The sequence below is a fragment of the Scyliorhinus torazame genome, chromosome 26, assembly GCF_047496885.1.
Source record: "Scyliorhinus torazame isolate Kashiwa2021f chromosome 26, sScyTor2.1, whole genome shotgun sequence".
Taxonomy (NCBI): domain Eukaryota; kingdom Metazoa; phylum Chordata; class Chondrichthyes; order Carcharhiniformes; family Scyliorhinidae; genus Scyliorhinus; species Scyliorhinus torazame.
In genome coordinates, this window is record NC_092732.1 from 24,329,294 (window position 1) to 24,349,075 (window position 19,782).

At 59.3% G+C, this 19,782-nt stretch overlaps 3 protein-coding genes across 3 annotated transcripts in view; 1 reads left to right on the forward strand and 2 right to left on the reverse strand.

Annotated features, from left to right (window-relative positions):
* The window catches only part of LOC140402850 (uncharacterized), an 88,597-nt gene extending 69,841 nt beyond the window's left edge, over positions 1–18,756 (reverse strand). The window contains exons 1-3 of the mRNA XM_072490474.1: positions 18,709–18,756; positions 11,638–12,560; positions 9,834–10,080 (exon numbers count right to left, since the gene is read on the reverse strand). Coding sequence (XP_072346575.1) covers positions 9,834–10,080; positions 11,638–12,537 — 1,147 coding nt within the window. The 5' untranslated portion in view covers positions 12,538–12,560; positions 18,709–18,756. The remainder of the gene's footprint in view (positions 1–9,833; positions 10,081–11,637; positions 12,561–18,708) is intronic.
* The window catches only part of LOC140402849 (NAD(P)H-hydrate epimerase-like), a 923,606-nt gene that overhangs the window by 106,982 nt on the left and 796,842 nt on the right, over positions 1–19,782 (reverse strand). The gene's annotated exons all lie outside the window — the stretch shown is intronic.
* The window catches only part of LOC140402851 (ras GTPase-activating-like protein IQGAP1), an 80,107-nt gene continuing 79,373 nt past the window's right edge, over positions 19,049–19,782 (forward strand). The window contains exon 1 of the mRNA XM_072490475.1: positions 19,049–19,199. Coding sequence (XP_072346576.1) covers positions 19,166–19,199 — 34 coding nt within the window. The 5' untranslated portion in view covers positions 19,049–19,165. The remainder of the gene's footprint in view (positions 19,200–19,782) is intronic.

Genomic DNA, 19,782 nt, shown 5'->3' on the forward strand with positions numbered 1-19,782 from the left:
TCCCCCTCCCTCCCGGCACCCTTCTGTCAGGAAGTGTTTCCAGATATCCTTTGCATCCCGAAGGGCCTGGCTCAAATTTTATGTCCTGTCCTCCGTCTTGTTCTGGACTTGCTCTCTCTCCCCGTCGCGCCCGCCCCAGAGGAGTTGGGTTCTCCAAATCGATCCCATCAAATTATTTCAGTGTTTCACAACACGAAGAGATGTTCAAATAGGATAGAAAGGTGGCCATTCCAAGCTACAGGGTTATTATTATTAATTTCTGTGCTCCTCCAGCCCCCTACACCCTGCCCTATCTCTGTAACCTCCCCCAGCCCCTACATCCCCCTCCCTAACTCTGTAACCTCCTCCAGCCCCTACACCCCCTCCCTATCTCTGTAACCTCCTCCAGCCCCGACACCCACTCCCTATCTCTGTAACCTCCCCCAGCCCCGACATCCCCCTCCCTATCTCTGTAACCTCCTCCAGCCCTTACACCCTCTCCCTATCTCTGTAACCTCCTCCAGCCCCTACACCCCCTCCCTATCTCTGTAACCTCCTCCAGCCACTACACCCCCTCCCTATCTCTGTAACCTCCTCCAGCACCGACACTCCCTCCCTATCTCTGTAACCTCCTCCAGCCCCTACACCCCCTCCCTATCTCTGTAACCTCCTCCAGCCCCAACATCCCCTCCCTATCTCTGTAACCTCCTCCAGCCCCGACACCCCCTCCCTATCTCTGTAACCTCCTCCAGCCCCTACACCCCCTCCCTATCTCTGTAACCTCCTCCAGCCCCTACACCCCCTCCCTATCTCTGTAACCTCCTCCAGCCCCAACATCCCCTCCCTATCTCTGTAACCTCCTCCAGCCCCGACACCCCCTCCCTATCTCTGTAACCTCCTCCAGCCCCTACACCCCCTCCCTATCTCTGTAACCTCCCCCAGCCCTTACACCCCCCTCCCTATCTCTTTAACCTCCCCCAGCCCCTACACCCCCCTCCCTATCTCTTTAACCTCCTCCCTATCTCTATAACCTCCTCCAGCCCCTACACCCCCTCCCTATCTCTGGAACCTCCTCCAGCCCCTACACCTCCTATCTCTGTAACCTCGTCCAGCCCCTACACCCCCTCCCAATCTCTGTAACCTCCTCCAGCCCCGACACCTCCGATCTCTGTAACCTCCTCCAGCCCCTCCCTATCTCTGTAACCTCCTCCAGGCCCTACTCCCCCTCCCTATCTCTGTAACCTCCTCCAGTCCCTACACCCCCTCCGTATCTCTGCAATCTCCTCCAGTCCCTACAACCCCTCCCTATCTCTGTAATCTCCTCCACCCCTACACCTCCTCCCTATCTCTGTAACCGCGTGCAGCCCCTACACCCCCTCCCTATCTAACCTCCTCCAGCCCCTCCCTATCTCTGTAACGTCCTTCAGCCCCTACACCCCCTCCCTATCTCTGTAACCTCCTCCAGCCCCTACTCCCCCTCCCTATCTCTGTAACCTCCTCCAGCCCCTAAACCCCTCCCTATCTCTGTAACCTCCAGCCCCTACACCCCCTCCCTATCTCTGTAACATCCTCCAGCCCTTACACTCCCTCCCCATCTGTGCAATCTCCTCCAATCCCTACACCCACTCCCTATCTCTGGAACCTACTCTAGCCCCTACACCCCCTCCCTATCTCTGTAACCTCCTCCAGCCCCTACACCCCTCCCTATCTCTGTAACCTCCAGCCCCTACACCCCCTCCCTATCTCTGTAACATCCTCCAGCCCTTACACTCCCTCCCCATCTGTGCAATCTCCTCCAATCCCTACACCCACTCCCTATCTCTGTAACCTCGTCCAGCCCCTACACCCCCTCCCAATCTCTGTAACCTCCTCCAGCCCCTCCCTATCTCTGTAACCTCCTCCAGTCCCTACACCCCCTCCGTATCTCTGCAATCTCCTCCAGTCCCTACACCCCCTCCCTATCTCTGTAACCTACTCCAGCCCCTGCCTATCTCTGTAACCTGTTCCAGACCCTACACCCCCTCCCTATCTCTGTAACCTCCTCCAGCCCCTACTCCCCCTCCCTATCTCTGTAACCTCCTCCAGCCCCAACTCCCCCTCCCTATCTCTGTAACCTCCTCCAGCCCCTACACCCCCTCCCTATCTCTGTAACCTCCTCCAGCCCCTAGACCTCCTCCCTATCTCTGTAACCTCGTCCAGCCCCTACAGCCACTCCCTATCTCTGTAACCTCCAGCCCCTACACCCCCTCCCTATCTCTGTAACCTCCTCCAGAGCCTATACCCTCTCCCCATCTATGTAACCTCCTCCAGCCCCTACATCCCCTCCCTATCTATGTTATCTCCTCCAGACCCTACACTCCTCCCCATCTCTGTAACCTCCTCCAGCCCCTACACCCCCTCCCTATCTCTGTAACCTCCTCCAGCCCGTACACCCCTCCGTATCTCTGTAACCTCCAGCCCCTACACCCCCTCCCCATCTCTGTAACCTCCACCAGCCCCTACACCCACTCCCCATCTCTGTAACCTCCTGCAGCCCCTACATACCCTCCCTATCTCTGCAACCTCCTCCAGCGCCTACACCCCTCCCTATCTCTGTAACCTCCAGCCCCTACACTCCTCCCCGTCTCTGTAACCACCTCCAGCCCCTACACCCCCTCCCTATCTCTGTAACATCCTCCAGCCCCTACACTCCCTCCCCATCTGTGCAATCTCCTCAGTCCCTACACCCCCTCCCTATCTCTGGAACCTCCTCCAGCCCCTACTCCCCCTCCCTATCTCTATAACCTCCTCCAGCCCCTACACCCCTCCCTATCTCTGTAACCTCCAGCCCCTACACCCCATCCCTATCTCTGTAACCTCCACCAGCTCCTACACCCCCTCCCTATCTCTGTAACCTCCTCCAGCTCCTGCAGTCCCTCCCTATCTCTGTAACCTCCTCCAGCTCCTACACCCCCTCCCTATCTCGGTAAACTCCTCCAGTCCCGACACCCCCTCCCTATCTCTGTAACCTCCTCCAGCACCTGCAGTCCCTCCCAATCTCTGTAACCTCCTCCAGATCCTACACCCCCTGCCAATCTTTTTAACCTCCTCCCTATATCTGTAACCTCCACCAGCCCCTACACCCCCTCCCTATCTCTGTAACCTCCTCCAGCCCCTACACCCCCTCCCTATCTCTGTAACCTCCTCCAGCTCCTACACCCCCTCCCTATCTCTGTAACCTCCTCCAGCCCCTACACCCCCTCCCTATCTCTGTAACCTCCTCCAGCCCCTCCCTATCTCTGTAACCGCCTCCAGCCCCTCTCTATCTCTGTAACCTCCTCCAGACCCTACACCCACTCCCTATCTCTGTAACCTCCAGCCCCTATACCCCCTCCCTATCTATGTAACCTCCTCCAGACCCTACACTCCTCCCCATCTCTGTAACGTCCTCCAGCCCCTATACCCCCTCCCTATCTCTGTAACATCCTCCAGCCCCTACACACCCTCCCCATTTGTGCAATCTCCTCCAGTCCCTACACTCTCTCCCTGTAACCTTCTCCAGCCCCTACACCCCCTCCCTATCTGTGTAACCTCCTCCAGCCCCTCCACCCCTCCCTATCTCTGGAACCTCCAGCCCCTACACCCCCTCCCTATCTCTGTAACCTCCACCAGCCCCTACACCCCCTCCCTATCTCTGTAACCTTCTCCAGCTCCTGCAGTCCCTCCCTATCTCTGTAACCTCCTCCAGCTCCTACACCCCCTCCCTATCTCTTTAACATCCTCCCTATCTCTGTAACCTCCTCCAGCCCCTACACCCCCTCCCTGTCTCTGTAACCTCCTCCAGACCCTATACCCATTCCCCATCTCCGTAACCTCCTCCAGCCCTACATCAACTCCCTATCTATGTTATCTCCTCCAGACCCTACACTCCTCCCCATCTCTGTAACCTCCTCCAGCCCCTACACCCCCTCCCAATCTCTGTAGCCTCCTCCAGCTCCTGCAGTCCCCCCTATCTCTGTAACCTCCTCCAGCTCCTACACCCCCTCCCTATCTCTTTAACCTCCTCCCTATCTCTGTAACCTCCACCAGCCCCTACATCCCCTCCCTATCTCTGTAACCTTCTCCAGCCCCTACACCCCCTCCCTATCTCTGTAACCTCCTCCAGCCCCTACACCCCCTCCCTATCTCTGTAACCTCCTCCAGCTCCTACACCCCCTCCCTATCTCGGTAAACTCCTCCAGTCCCTACACCCCCTCCCTATCTCTGTAACCTCCTCCAGCACCTGCAGTCCCTCCCTATCTCTGTAACCTCCTCCAGATCCTACACCCCCTGCCAATCTTTTTAACCTCCTCCCTATATCTGTAACCTCCACCAGCCCCTACACCCCCTCCCTGTCTCTGTAACCTCCTCCAGCCCCTACACCCCCTCCCTATCTCTGTAACCTCCTCCAGCCCCTACACCCCCTCCCTATCTCTGTAACCTCCTCCAGCTCCTACACCCCCTCCCTATCTCTGTAACCTCCTCCAGCCCCTACACCCCCTCCCTATCTCTGTAACCTCCTCCAGCCCCTCCCTATCTCTGTAACCGCCTCCAGCCCCTCTCTATCTCTGTAACCTCCTCCAGCCCCTACACCCACTCCCTATCTCTGTAACCTCCAGCCCCTATACCCCCTCCCTATCTCTGTTACCTCCTCCAGACCCTATACCCCCTCCCCATCTCTGTAACCTCCTCCAGCCCCTACATCCCCTCCCTATCTATGTAACCTCCTCCAGACCCTACACTCCTCCCCATCTCTGTAACCTCCTCCAGCCCCTATACCCCCTCCCTATCTCTGTAACATCCTCCAGCCCCTACACACCGTCCCCATTTGTGCAATCTCCTCCAGTCCCTACACTCTCTCCCTGTAACCTTCTCCAGCCCCTACACCCCCTCCCTATCTGTGTAACCTCCTCCAGCCCCTCCACCCCTCCCTATCTCTGTAACCTCCAGCCCCTACACCCCCTCCCTATCTCTGTAACCTCCACCAGCCCCTACACCCCCTCCCTATCTCTGTAACCTTCTCCAGCTCCTGCAGTCCCTCCCTATCTCTGTAACCTCCTCCAGCTCCTACACCCCCTCCCTATCTCTTTAACATCCTCCCTATCTCTGTAACCTCCACCAGCCCCTACACCTCCTCCCTATCTCTGTAACCTCCTCCAGCCCCTACACCCCCTCCCTGTCTCTGTAACCTCCTCCAGACCCTATACCCCTTCCCCATCTCCGTAACCTCCTCCAGCCCTACATCAACTCCCTATCTGTGTTATCTCCTCCAGACCCTACACTCCTCCCCATCTCTGTAACCTCCTCCAGCTCCTACACCCCCTCCCTATCTCTTTAACCTCCTCCCTATCTCTGTGACCTCCACCAGCCCCTACATCCCCTCCCTATCTCTGTAACCTCCTCCAGCCCCTACACCCCCTCCCTATCTCTGTAACCTCCTCCAGCAACTAACACCCTCCCTATCTCTGTAACCTCCTCCAGCCCCTCCACCCCCTCCCTATCTCTGTAACCTCCTCCAGCCCCTACACCCCCTCACTATCTCTGTAACCTCCTCCAGCCCCTACAACCCCTCCCTATCTCTGTAACCTCCTCCAGCCCCTACTCCCCCTCCCTATCTCTGTAACCTCCTCCAGCCCCTACACCCCCTCCCTATCTCTGTAACCTCCTCCAGCCCCTACACCTACTCCCTATCTCTGGAACCTCGTCCAGGCCCTACACCCACTCCCTATCTCTGTAACCTCCAGCCCCTACACCCCCTCCCTATCTCTGTAACCTCCTCCAGACCCTATACCCCCTCCCCATCTCTGTAACCTCCTCCAGCCACTACATCCCCTCCCTATCTATGTTATCTCCTCCAGACCCTACACTCCTCCCCATCTCTGTAACCTCCTCCAGCCCCTACACCCCGTCCCTATCTCTGTAACCTCCTCCAGCCCCTACACCCCTCCCTATCTCTGTAACCTCTAGCCCCTACACCCCCTCCCTATCTCTGTAACCTCCAGCAGGCCCTACACCCCCTCCCCATCTCTGTAACCTCCTCCAGCCCCTACATCCCCTCCCTATCTCTGCAACCACCTCCAGCCCCTTCACCCCCTCCCTATCTCTGTACATTCCTCCAGCCCCTACACTCCCTCCCCATCTGTGCAATCTCCTCCAGTCCCTACACCCCCTCCCTATCTCTGGAACCTCCTCCAGCCCCTACACCCCCTCCCTATCTCTATAACCTCCTCCAGCCCTTACACCCCCTCCCTATCTCTGTAACCTCCTCCAGCTCCTACACCCCCTCCCTATCTCTTTAACCTCCTCCCTATCTCTATAACCTCCTCCAGGTCCTATACCCCCTCCCTATCTCTGTAACCTCCACCAGCCCCTACACCCCCTCCCCATCTCTGTAACCTCCTCCAGCCCCTACATCCCCTCCCTATCTCTGCAACCTCCTCCAGCCCCTACACCCCCTCCCTACCTCTGTAACCTCCTCCAGCTCCTACACCCCCTCCCTATCTCTTTAACCTCCTCCCTATCTCTGTAACCTCCTCCAGCAACTAACACCCTCCCTATCTCTGTAACCTCCTCCAGCCCCTCCACCCCCTCCCTATCTCTGTAACCTCCTCCAGCCCCTACACCCCCTCACTATCTCTGTAACCTCCTCCAGCCCCTACAACCCCTCCCTATCTCTGTAACCTCCTCCAGCCCCTACTCCCCCTCCCTATCTCTGTAACCTCCTCCAGCCCCTACACCCCCTCCCTATCTCTGTAACCTCCTCCAGCCCCTACACCTACTCCCTATCTCTGTAACCTCGTCCAGGCCCTACACCCACTCCCTATCTCTGTAACCTCCAGCCCCTACACCCCCTCCCTATCTCTGTAACCTCCTCCAGACCCTATACCCCCTCCCCATCTCTGTAACCTCCTCCAGCCACTACATCCCCTCCCTATCTATGTTATCTCCTCCAGACCCTACACTCCTCCCCATCTCTGTAACCTCCTCCAGCCCCTACACCCCGTCCCTATCTCTGTAACCTCCTCCAGCCCCTACACCCCTCCCTATCTCTGTAACCTCTAGCCCCTACACCCCCTCCCTATCTCTGTAACCTCCAGCAGGCCCTACACCCCCTCCCCATCTCTGTAACCTCCTCCAGCCCCTACATCCCCTCCCTATCTCTGCAACCACCTCCAGCCCCTTCACCCCCTCCCTATCTCTGTACATTCCTCCAGCCCCTACACTCCCTCCCCATCTGTGCAATCTCCTCCAGTCCCTACACCCCCTCCCTATCTCTGGAACCTCCTCCAGCCCCTACACCCCCTCCCTATCTCTATAACCTCCTCCAGCCCTTACACCCCCTCCCTATCTCTGTAACCTCCTCCAGCTCCTACACCCCCTCCCTATCTCTTTAACCTCCTCCCTATCTCTATAACCTCCTCCAGGTCCTATACCCCCTCCCTATCTCTGTAACCTCCACCAGCCCCTACACCCCCTCCCCATCTCTGTAACCTCCTCCAGCCCCTACATCCCCTCCCTATCTCTGCAACCTCCTCCAGCCCCTACACCCCTCACTATCTCTGTAACCTCCAGCCCCTACACTCCTCCCCGTCTCTGTAACCAACACCAGCCCCTACACCCCCTCCCTATCGCTGTAACTTCCTCCAGCCCCTACACTCCCTCCCCATCTGTGCAATCTCCTCCAGTCCCTACACCCCCTCCCTATCTCTGGAACCTCCTCCAGCCCCTATACCCCCTCCCTATCTCTGTAACCTCCTCCAACCCCTACACCCCTCCCTATCTCTGTAACCTCCAGCCCCTACACCCCGTCCCAATCTCTGTAAACTCCACCAGCCCCTACACCCCCTCCCTATCTCTGTAACCTCCAGCCCCTACTCTCCTCCCCGTCTCCGTAACCACCTCCAGCCCCTACACCCCCTCCCGGTCTCTGTAACATCCTCCAGCCCCTACACTCCCTCCCCATCTGTGCAATCTCCTCCAGTCCCTACACCCCATCCCTATCTCTGGAACCTCCTCCAGCCCCTACACCCCCTCCCTATCTCTATAACCTCCTCCAGCCCCTACACCCCCTCCCTATCTCTGTAACCTCCTCCATCCCCTACACCCCTCCCTATCTCTGTAACCTCCAGCCCCTACACCCCCTCCCTATCTCTGTAACCTCCACCAGCCCCTACACCCCCTCCCTATCTCTGTAACCTCCTCCAGCTCCTGCAGTCCCTCCCTATCTCTGTAACCTCCACCAGCTCCTACACACCCTCCCTATCTCTTTAACCTCCTCCCTATCTCTATAACCTCCTCCAGCTCCAATACCCCCTCCCTATCTCGGTAAACTCCTCCAGTCCCTACACCCCCTCCCTATCTCTGTAACCTCCTCCAGCCCCTACACCCCCTCCCTATCTGTGTAACCTCCTCCAGCCCCTACACCCCCTCCCTATCTCTGTAACCTCCTCCAGCCCCTCCTTATCTCTGTAACCTCCTCCAGCCCCTCCCTATCTCTGTAACCTCCTCCAGCCCCTACACCCACTCCCTATCTCTGTAACCTCCAGCCCCTACACCCCCTCCCTATCTCTGTTACCTCCTCCAGACCCTATACCCCCTCACCATCTCTGTAACCTCCTCCAGCCCCTACATCCCCTCCCTATCTATGTAACCTCCTCCAGACCCTACACTCCTCCCCATCTCTGTAACCTCCTCTAGCCCCTATACCCCCTCCCTATCTCTGTAACATCCTCCAGCCCCTACACCCCCTCCCCATTTGTGCAATCTCCTCCAGTCCCTACACTCTCTCCCTATCTCTGTAACCTCCTCCAGCCCCTACACCCCCTCCCTATCTCTGTAACCTCCTCCAGCCCCTCCACCCCTCCCTATCTCTGTAACCTCCAGCACCTACAACGCCCTGCCTATCTCTGTAACCTCCACCAGCCCCTACACTCCCTCCCCATCTCTGTAACCTCCTCCAGCCCCTACATCCCCTCCCTATCTCTGCAACCACCTCTAGCCCCTACACCCCTCCCTATCTCTGTAACCTCCAGCCCCTACACTCCTCCCCATCTCTGTAACCACCTCCAGCCCCTACACCCCCTCCCTATCTCTGTAACATCCTCCAGCCCCTACACTCCCTCCCCATCTGTGCAATCTCCTCCAGTCCCTACACCCCCTCCCTATCTCTGGAACCTCCTCCAGCCCCTACACCCCTCCCTATCTCTGTAACCTCCAGCCCCTACATCCCCTCCCTATCTCGGTAAACTCCTCCAGTCCCTACACTCCCTCCCTATCTCTGTAACCTCCTCCAGCTCCTGCAGCCCCTCCCTATCTCTGTAACCTCCTCCAGCTCCTACACCCCCTCCCTATCTCTGTAACCTCCTCCAGCCCCTACTCCCCCTCCCTATCTCTGTAACCTCCTCCAGCCCCTACACCCCCTCCCTATCTCTGTAACCTCCTCCAGCCCCTACACCTCCTCCCTATCTCTGTAACCTCCTCCAGCCCCTACACCCCCTCCCTATCTCTGTAACCACCTCCAGCCCCTACACCCCCTCCCTATCTCTGTAACCTCCACCAGGGGGGGGGGGGGGGGGGCGAGCTCTGGAATCCCCTCCCTAAGCCTTTCCACCTGTCTCCACCTCTCTCTAACTCCACCTGTTGCGCTTCCCTCATTTGAGACGATCTGGATCACCTGTCCACACTCCCTCTCCCCCCCTCACCTCGCCCTGGCACCGACCCTCCCCCACTGTTGACCCTTGACCCTGGCTGAGATCAGCAGGTGGTGGCGGGGCGCGGACCCCTCCCTGACCACCCCCCCCCAACCCCCAGGGCCCGTCCATTGCCCCGTTCCTCACCGTGTAAGGTGGCGGCGCTCTGGTGGAAGCCCAAGGCTCTGCTGTAGCCGCCCATGGTGTTGTAGACGGCGCCGAGGTTCTGCAGGACCACGGCCTCCTTGCGCTGCTCCGAGCTCCCCCGTCGGCAGTGGGGCAGGGCCAGCTCGAAGCACTCGGCCGCCTGCTGGAAGATCTTCACCTGCGCGTAGCTGAGTCCAACGTCGTTGTAGAGTTTGCCTTGAGGAGGAGGAAGGGGAGAGGGTGAGCTCTTGGTTGATTGGGGACGCGGGGGACGCTGTTGATTATTCAAAATTCTTTCGCGGGATACGAGGCCTCGCCCTTGCCCATCCCTAATTGCCCCTTGAGAAGGTGGTGGGTGAGCCGCCATCTTGAACCTGTCACAGTGTGGTGTAGGTACACCCTCCGTGCTGTTAGGGAGGGAGTCCCGGGATTCCGACCCGGCGACAGTGAAGGAACGGCCGATATATTTCCAAGTGGGATGACGAGCGGCTCGGAGGGGAACTTGTTAAGTAATGGGTTAAGAGGCATTGCAATTAGTTGTCTCATTTATGTTAAGTATCCATTAATTGACACTGATATGTAAAGGGGCTTCAGGTGGCCTCTATGTGGTGGTGTGTTGTTAAGAGTTTTGTGCAGAGGCTGTGGAAGTGAAATAAATGGTGTTTGGTGAATAGGAACAAGAACTTTAGACTCTTCTTTGCACAGCAACTAAAACGTCGAACAGAACTTGCAGGTGGGGGTGTTCCCCATGTGTATGCTGCCCCCCCCCCCGCTCGTCCATCTAGATGGGAGAGGTGGCGGGTTTGGAAGGTGCTGTCGGCCAGTCGCCGCGGTGCGTCTGGTAGACGGTGCACACGGCTGCCGCTGTGCGTCAGGGGGGTGGAGGGAGTGAGGCCACTGTTAGATCAGCAATGAGTTGCGAAGCAGGCTCAATAAACCAGGGGCTGGTTTAGAACACTGGGCTAAATCGCTGGCTTTGAAAGCAGACCAAGGCAGGCCAGCAGCACGGTTCAATTCCCGTACCAGCCCCCCCCCCCCCCAGAACAGGCGCCAGAATGTGGCGACTAGGGGCTTTTCACAGTAACTTCATTTGAAGCCACCTTGTGGCAATAAGCGGTTTTTCATTTCAAATGTCCGCCTCCTGCTCCTATTTCCCATTCAATGATGTACGCAGGAACAGGAACCCTTGCCTGCGCTCCGCACCCACCCACCCCTCCCCATAGCTGCCTCCGTAACGTACTGGGCAGCAGTCAAGGCCTGGCATGGGATTACTTCAGGTCACTCAGCCCGAGGGTTGCCAACTCTGAAGGGACCCATCCCAGAATTTCTCCCCAGGGCTCAATAAAAGTGCCGAAAGAAATTGATAAAGCGACCACGACATTGATTTATCCATCACGCTGATTGCGGCAGGGCCCTGGAGGTTCACCTTTAACCCCTGGAGACTACGGGACAATTGTGGAGGGTTGTCAACCCTGCTGGGCACAGGCCCAAAGAGAGCCTGGGCCTACCCTGCTGAGGCTGCTTGCTTGCCCAATGCGGTGAACCAGGGGGGGGGGGGGCGGGGGAAGCTGGTCACTTTTATTCTCGAGCGGCCTGGAGGGTTGGGGGTGGAATCTACTTTTTTTTCAAATGGCGGCTTTTCACTCAATCCGCTGCTGAGCGTCAGGGTTGGGAGTTCCCCAGGGGTTGTTGGGGAGGGTGGAGATTGTGGCTAGTTCTCCCCGGTGTCCTCGGGTCCAATATTTTTCCCTCAACCCGCATCAATTTAAAACAAAATAAGTGGTCTGGGTCATGACCAGGATACTATTTGTGGGATCTTGCTCGGGGCAAAATGGCTGCCGAGCTTCCTGACTGACAACACTTTGAAAGGTACGTCACTGGAGGTGAACAGCTTCGGTACGTCCAGGGGATGTGGCAATCCAAATCTTATGGCAAAGGAGACAAAATAAAATGCACACCGACCGAGCAGGGCCTTGTTCTGGATGTTTCCGCAGACAGTCCGGCATTCGTATAACACCTCGGCGATTTCCCTGGCGCTGAACCGCTGGCACCGCAGCATGTGGCAGGCGGCCTCGTTGAGGGCAACAGCGGCGAGGTCCGGGCTGCCTGCCTGCCGGTAGGCCCGGCCTGCCCTCTGGAAGCAGCGGCCAGCCTGCGCCGCCTCCCCCACCCTGGCCTGGCAGCTGGCCAGCTTCATGAAGGTGTCCGCCTCGCCCTGGGCCTGCCCGCCCCGGTAGTGGCCCAAAGCCTGCTGGTAGTGCTCCATGGCCCTCGGCAGGTCGCCCAGCCCCTCGCGGGCCAGCCCCAGGTTGAAGTGCAGGTCGCCCTCCCTCTCCCCGCCCGTGGCGGGCTGCGAGCGGAGCAGAAAGTTAAGGCCTTTCTCGGGCCTACCCGACGCCACGTAGGCCGCGCCCAGGTTGAAGGCACAGGCTCTCTGCACCCACTGCTCCCTCACGTCCAAGGAGACGAGGAAGGCCTTTTTGAAGGCGGCCAGTGCCTCCTCGGTACAGTCCCGAGCCAGGGACTGGCTCCCGGCTCTGGTCAGGCTCTCGATCTCGGCCTGTGTTTCCAGTGGATCCTGGTCGCCTTCCGCTGCCTCCCCTCCGTCCTGCCGCCTCTTACTCCTCGCACACTTTCGCTTGTTTTCCGGCTGGGCCAGGCCGGCACTCGCCAACTCGGTTGGTGTTGCCACGTCGGAAGACATCGCCCAATGTCTCTAGTCTGAACCTATCAAGAGAACAGAACATGAACCGGGTGTCAATCTCAATCAAAGGCATCGACAGTGCGGCGCTCCCTCAGTACTGACCCTCTGACAGTGCGGCACTCCCTCAGCATTGACCCTCTGACAGTGCGGCGCTCCCTCAGTACTGACCCTCCCACAGTGCGGCGCTCCCTCAGTGCTGACCCTCCCACAGTGCGGCGCTCCCTCTGTACTGACCCTCTGACAGGGCGGCACTCCCTCAGTACTGACCCTCCCACAGTGCAGCGGCTCCCTCAGTACTGACCCTCCCACAGTGCGGCGCTCCCTCAGTACTGACCCTTCCACAGTGCGGCGCTCCCTCAGCACTGACCCTCCCACAGTGCGACACTCCCTCACGACTGACCCTCCAACAGTGCGGCACTCCCTCAGCATTGACCCTCCAACATTGCGGCGCTCCCTCAGCATTGACCCTCCCACAGTGCGGCGCTCCCTCTGTACTGACCCTCTGACAGGGCGGCACTCCCTCAGTACTGACCCTCCCACAGTGCGGCGGCTCCCTCAGTACTGACCCTCCCACAGTGCGGCGCTCCCTCAGTACTAACCCTCCCACAGTGCGGCGCTCCCTCAGCACTGACCCTCCCACAGTGCGACACTCCCTCACGACTGACCCTCCAACAGTGCGGCACTCCCTCAGCATTGACCCTCCAACATTGCGGCGCTCCCTCAGCATTGACTCTCCCACAGTGCGGTGGTCCCTCAGGACTGACCCTCAGACAGTGCGGCACTCCCTCAGGACTGACCCTCACACAGTGCGGCACTCCCTCAGTACTGACCCCCCGACAGTGCGGCACTCCCTCAGTACTGACCCTCCGACACTGCGGCGCTCCCTCAGTACTGACCCTCCCACAGTGCGGCGCTCCTTCAGTACTGACGCTCCGGCAGTGCGGCGGTCCCTCGGGAACGACCCTCAGACAGTGCGGTGCTCCCTCAGGACCGACCCTCAAACAGTGCGGCGCTCCCTCAGTACTGACCCTCAGACAGTGCGGTGCTCCCTCAGGACCGACCCTCAGACAGTGCGGCACTCACCCAGTACTGACCCTGCGAAGGTGCGACACTCCCTCAGTACTGATCCCTCTGACAGTGCGGCGCTCCCTCAGTGCTGACCCTCCGACAGTGCGGCACTCCCTAAGTACTGACCCTCCCACAGTGCGGCACTCCCTCAGTACTGATCCTCCCACAGTGCGGCACTCCCTCAGTACTGACCCTCCCACAGTGCGGGGCTCCCTCAGTACTGACCCTCCGACAGTGCGGCGCTCCCTCAGTACTGACCCTCCGACAGTGCGGCGCTCCCTCAGTACTGACCCTCCGACAGTGCGGCGCTCCCTCAGTACTGACCCTCCGACAGTGTGGCGCTCCCTTAGTACTGACCCTCCAACAGTGCGGCACTCCCTCAGTACTGACCCTCCGACAGTGCAGCGCTCCCTCAGCATTGATCCTCCAACAGTGCGGCGCTCCCTCAGCATTGTCCCTCCCACAGTGCGGTGCACCTTCAGGACTGACCCTCCCACAGTGCGGCGCTCCCTCAGTCCTGACCCTCCGACAGTGTGGCACTCCCTCAGTACTGACCCTCCCACAGTGCGACACTCCCTCACGACTGACCCTCCAACAGTGCGGCACTCCCTCAGCATTGACCCTCCAACATTGCGGCGCTCCCTCAGCATTGACCCTTCCACAGTGCGGTGGTCCCTCAGGGCTGACCCTCAGACAGTGCGGCACTCCCTCAGTACTGACCCCCCGACACTGCGGCGCTCCCTCAGTACTGACCCTCCCACAGTGCGGCGCTCCCTCAGTACTGACCCTCAGACAGTGCGGTGATCCCTCAGGCCCGACCCTCAGACAGTGCGGCACTCCCCCAGTACTGACCCTCCGAAGGTGCGGCACTCCCTCAGTACTGACCCTCTGACAGTGCGGTCCTCCCTCAGTGCTGATCCTCCGACAGTGCGGCACTCCCTCAGTACTGACCCTCCCAAAGTGCGGCACTCCCTTAGTACTGACCCTCCCACAGTGCGGCGCTCCCTCAGTACTTACCCTCCGACAGTGCGGCGCTCCCTCAGTACTGACCCTCCGACAGTGCGGTGGTCCCTCAGGACTGACCCTCAGACAGTGCGGCACTCCCTCAGTTCTGACCCCCTGACAGTGCGGCACTCCCTCAGTACTGACCCTCCGACACTGCGGCGCTCCCTCAGTACTGACCCTCCCACAGTGCGGCGCTCCCTCAGTACTGACCCTCAGACAGTGCGGTGCTCCCTCAGGACCGACCCTCAGACAGTGCGGCACTCCCCCAGTACTGACCCTCCGAAGGTGCGGCACTCTCTCAGTACTGACCCTCTGACAGTGCGGCGCTCCCTCAGTGCTGACCCTCCCACAGTGCGGCACTCCCTCAGTACTGACCCTCCCACAGTGCGGCGCTCCCTCAGTACTTACCCTCCGACAGTGCGGCGCTCCCTCAGTACTGACCCTCCGACAGTGTAGCGCTCCCTCAGTACTGACACCCCGACAGTGCGGCACTCCCTCAGTACTGACCCTCCGACACTGCGGCGCTCCCTCAGTATTGACCCTCCCACAGTGCGGCGCTCCCTCAGTACTGACGCTCCGGCAGTGCGGCGCTCCCTCAGTACTGACCCTCCCACAGTGCGGCGCTACCTCAGTACTGACCCTCCCACAGTGCGGCGCTGCCTCATTACTGACCCTCCGACAGTGCGGTGCTCCTTCAGTACTGACCCTCCGACAGTGCGGCGCTCCCTCAGTACTGACCCTCCGACAGTGCAGCGCTCCCTCAGTACTGACCCTCCGACAGTGCGACGCTCCCTCAGTACTGATCCTCCCACAGTGCGGTGCTCCCTCAGTACTGACCTTCCGACAGTACGGCGCTCCTTCAGTACAGACCCTCCCACATTGCGGCGCTCCCTCAGTACTGACCCTCCGACAGTGCGGCACTCCCTCAGTACTGACCCTCCCACAGTGCGGCACTCCCTCAGTACTGACCCTCCGACAATGGGGAGCTCCCTCAGTCCTGACCCTCCAACAGTGCGGCGCTCCCTCAGTAATGATCCTCCGACAGTGCGGTGCTCCCTCAGTACTGACCCTCCCACAGTGCGACGCTCCCTCAGTACTGACCCTCCCACAGTGCTGTGCTCCCTCAGTACTGACCTTCCGACAGTGCGGCGCTCCCTCAGTGCTGACCCTCCCACAGTGCGGCGCTCCCTCAGTGCTGACCCTCCGACAGTGCGGCGCTCCCTCAGTACTGACCCTCCCACAGTGCGGCGCTCCCTCAGTACTGACCTTCCGACAGTGCGGCGCTCCCTCAGTACTGACCCTCCGACAGTGCGGCACTCCCTCAGTACTGACCCTCCGACAGTGCGGCGCTCCCTCAGTACTGACCCTCCCACAGTGCGGCGCTCCCTCAGTACTGACCCTCCCACAGTGCGGCGCTCCCTCAGTACTGACCTTCCCACAGTGCGGCGCTCCCTCAGTGCTGACCCTCCGACAGTGCGGCGCTCCCTCAGTACTGACCCTCCCACAGTGCGGCGCTCCCTCAGTACTGACCCCCGACAGTGCGGCGCTCCCTCAGTACTGACCCTCCGACAGTGCGGCACTCCCTCAGTACTGACCCTCCCACAGTGCGGTGCTCCCTCAGTACTGACCCCCGACAGTGCGGCGCTCCCTCAGTACTGACCCTCCGACAGTGCGGCGCTCCCTCAGTACTGATCCTCCCACAGTGCGGTGCTCCCTCAGTACTGACCCTCCGACAGTGCGGCGCTCCCTCAGTACTGATCCTCCCACAGTGCGGTGCTCCCTCAGTACTGACCCCCGACAGTGCGGCGCTCCCTCAGTACTGATCCTCCCACAGTGCGGTGCTCCCTCAGTACTGACACTCCGACAGTGCGACGCTCCCTCAGTACTGAACCTCCGACAGTGCGGCGCTCCCTCAGTACTGACCCTCCGACAGTGCGGCGCTCCCTCAGTACTGAACCTCCGACAGTGCGACGCTCCCTCAGTACTGAACCTCCGACAGTGCGGCGCTCCCTCAGTACTGACCCTCCGACAGTGCGGCGCTCCCTCAGTACTGACCATCCCACAGTGCGGCGCTCCCTCAGTACTGACCCCCGACAGCCCGGCACATCATCATCTTGATGGTATGGAGCAACCACCCTTCAGAAACCACTCCTTGTGCTCTTGGGGCAGCACGGTAGCATTGTGGATAGCACAATTGCTTCACATGGGGACCCCCCAGGATGTTATTATTGGGGAAGGGGTGGGATATTCAACCAGGGGAATGGGGACACCCAGGATGTTACTGTTGGGGGAGGGGGGGATATTCAACCAGGGGAATAGGGATCCCCAGGATGTTATTATTGGGGTAGGGGGGGATATTCAACCAGGGGAATGGAGACCCCCCAGAATGTTATTATTGGGGGAGGGGGGGATATTCAATCAGGGGAATGGGGACCCCCAGGATGTTATTATTGGGGTAGAGGGGGATATTCAATCAGATGAATGGGGACTCCCCAGGATGTTACTGTTGGGGGAGGGGGGGATATTCAACCAGGGGAATAGGGATCCCCAGGATGTTATTATTGGGGTAGGGGGGGATATTCAACCAGGGGAATGGAGACCCCCCAGAATGTTATTATTGGGGGAGGGGGGGATATTCAATCAGGGGAATGGGGACCCCCAGGATGTTATTATTGGGGTAGAGGGGGATATTCAATCAGATGAATGGGGACTCCCCAGGATGTTATTATTGAGGGAGGGGGGGATATTCAACCAGGGGAATGGGGACTCGCCAGGATGTTATTGTTGGGGGAGGGGGGGGGGATATTCAACCAGGGGAATGGGGACTCCCCAGGATGTTATTATTGGGGTTGGGGGGGATATTCAACCAGGGGAATGGGACCCCTGTATGTTATTATTGGGGTAGGGGGGGATATTCAACCAGGGGAATGGGGACTCCCCAGGATGTTATTGTTGGGGGGGGGGGGGGGGATATTCAACCAGGGGAATGGGGACTCCCCAGGATGTTACTGTTGGGGGAGGGGGGGATATTCAACCAGGTGAATGGGGACTCCCCAGGATGTTATTATTGGGGGAGGGGGGATATTCAACCAGGGGAATGGGGACTCCCCAGGATGCTATTATTGGGTGAGGGGGGGGGGGGTATTCAACCAGGGGAATGGGGACCCCCAGGATGTTCTTATTGGGGGAGGGGGGATATTCAGCCAGGGGAAGGGGGCCCCCAGGGTGTTATTATTGAGGGAGGGGGATATTCAACCAGGGGAATGGGGACCCCCAGGGTGTTATTATTGGGGGAGGGGGGATATTCAACCAGGGGAATGGGGACTCCCCAGGATGCTATTATTGGGGGAGGGGGGATATTCAACCAGGGGAATGGGGACTCCCCAGGATGTTATTATTGGGGGAGGGGGGATATTCAACCAGGGGAATGGGGACTCCCCAGGATGCTATTATTGGGTGAGGGGGGGGGGATATTCAACCAGGGGAATGGGGACCCCCAGAATGTTATTATTGGGGAGGGGGGCTATTCAACCAGGGGAATGGGGACTCCCCAGGATGTTATTATTGGGGGAGTGGGTGATATTCAACCAGGGGAATGGGGTCTCCCCAGGATGTTATTATTGGGGGAGGGGGGGATATTCAACCAGGGCAATGGGGACCCCCAGGATGTTATTATTGGGGGAGGCGGGATATTCAAACAGGGGAATGGGGACTCCCCAGGATGTTATTATTGGGGGAGGGGGTGATATTCAACCAGGGGAATGGGGACCCCCAGGATGTTATTATTGGGGGAGGGGGGATATTCAGCCAGGGGAAGGGGGCCCCCAGGATGTTATTATTGGGGGAGGGGGTGATATTCAACCAGGGGAATGGGGACTCCCCAGGATGTTATTATTGGGGGAGGGGGGGATATTCAACCAGGGCAATGGGGACCCCCAGGATGTTATTATTGGGGGAGGGGGGGATATTCAACCAGGGGAATGGGGACTCCCCAGGATGCTATTATTGTGGGAGGGGGGGATATTCAACCAGGGGAATGATGCCATGCAAATGTCACCAGAATGCCCCCCCCCCAGCACTCCTTCCCCAGCCTCTTACCTGAGACCCTTCACCTGCTCCTGGGCATGGGTCTGACGGCAGGCTGAGTTCTGCAGCTGTGCGCATGCGCGCGCGTCCCCTCCATCGCCCTGGCGACAGGCCCCGCCCCTGCCGGATCGTGACGGACATCCGGGGCGCGGACCAATCACCTCGCTGCTCCCGGCGCCGCCTTCCCCAGACGCGCACTGCACGCCGGGAGTTGTAGTTTCCCGCCACCTCGCCGGCGTCCTCCTTTCTCCCCCCCGCCAATCAAGAGTGCAGGCGCGTCGCGCCAGGCACGCCGGGAATTGTAGTCCTTGCCCCGCGCTACGTGACTGGACTACAGCTCCCTGCGCCCTCCGCGCCAATGGTCGTTAGGTTTGATTTGCGTGGCGGGCTTTTCGAGGGCGGCGGCGACCGGGGATAAAAACCGGCGTTTGCTGAGGAGCGGGAGAATCGAGTGTGCAACCGGAGCACGATGGAGAGCCAAGCGGACGCCGGTGGCCGGGACCGTGAGTCGAAAATAGCGGGGAAAAAAATAATAACTGCTCCTCCCCCCCCCTTTCCACCTCCTACAAACCGCCGCCGTCATTGTGAATAACAATCAATAATAATGAATAGGATCGATTTACCGGCGACCTCTCCCTCCGTGCCAATGAAGTCCCATGAACGTTGCCGTCCTGAAACCAACCCTCCCGGACTGCCCGGGACCCGCCTTTATTCCAGTGCTGGGAGCTCCCGGACTGCTGGCAAGACGAGTTGGCAACTCGAGATGTATCCCCAGCCTATTTAAGATCTTTTCTTGATGTATCCTTGCGGGATTAATCCCCAGGGTGGGCATCTGGGGGGGGTGAAAAAATGTCGCCTGCCTCCCCGATTACTTTTGAAGGAGGCCGTTTGGCCCCTTCCGCCTGTGCTGGCTCTTTGGGAGGACTGCGCCACTAATTCCATTTGCTCCTTCCAACCCCAAGTCCCGTGGATTTCTCCTGTCGAGTTGTGTCCCCGTTTCCCTCTTGCGGATTGCCGATGCTCCCCGCCCCGCCCGCAGTCCTTTCAATGGACCAAAGGACCTCTTCATTTCCCCTGACGTGCTGT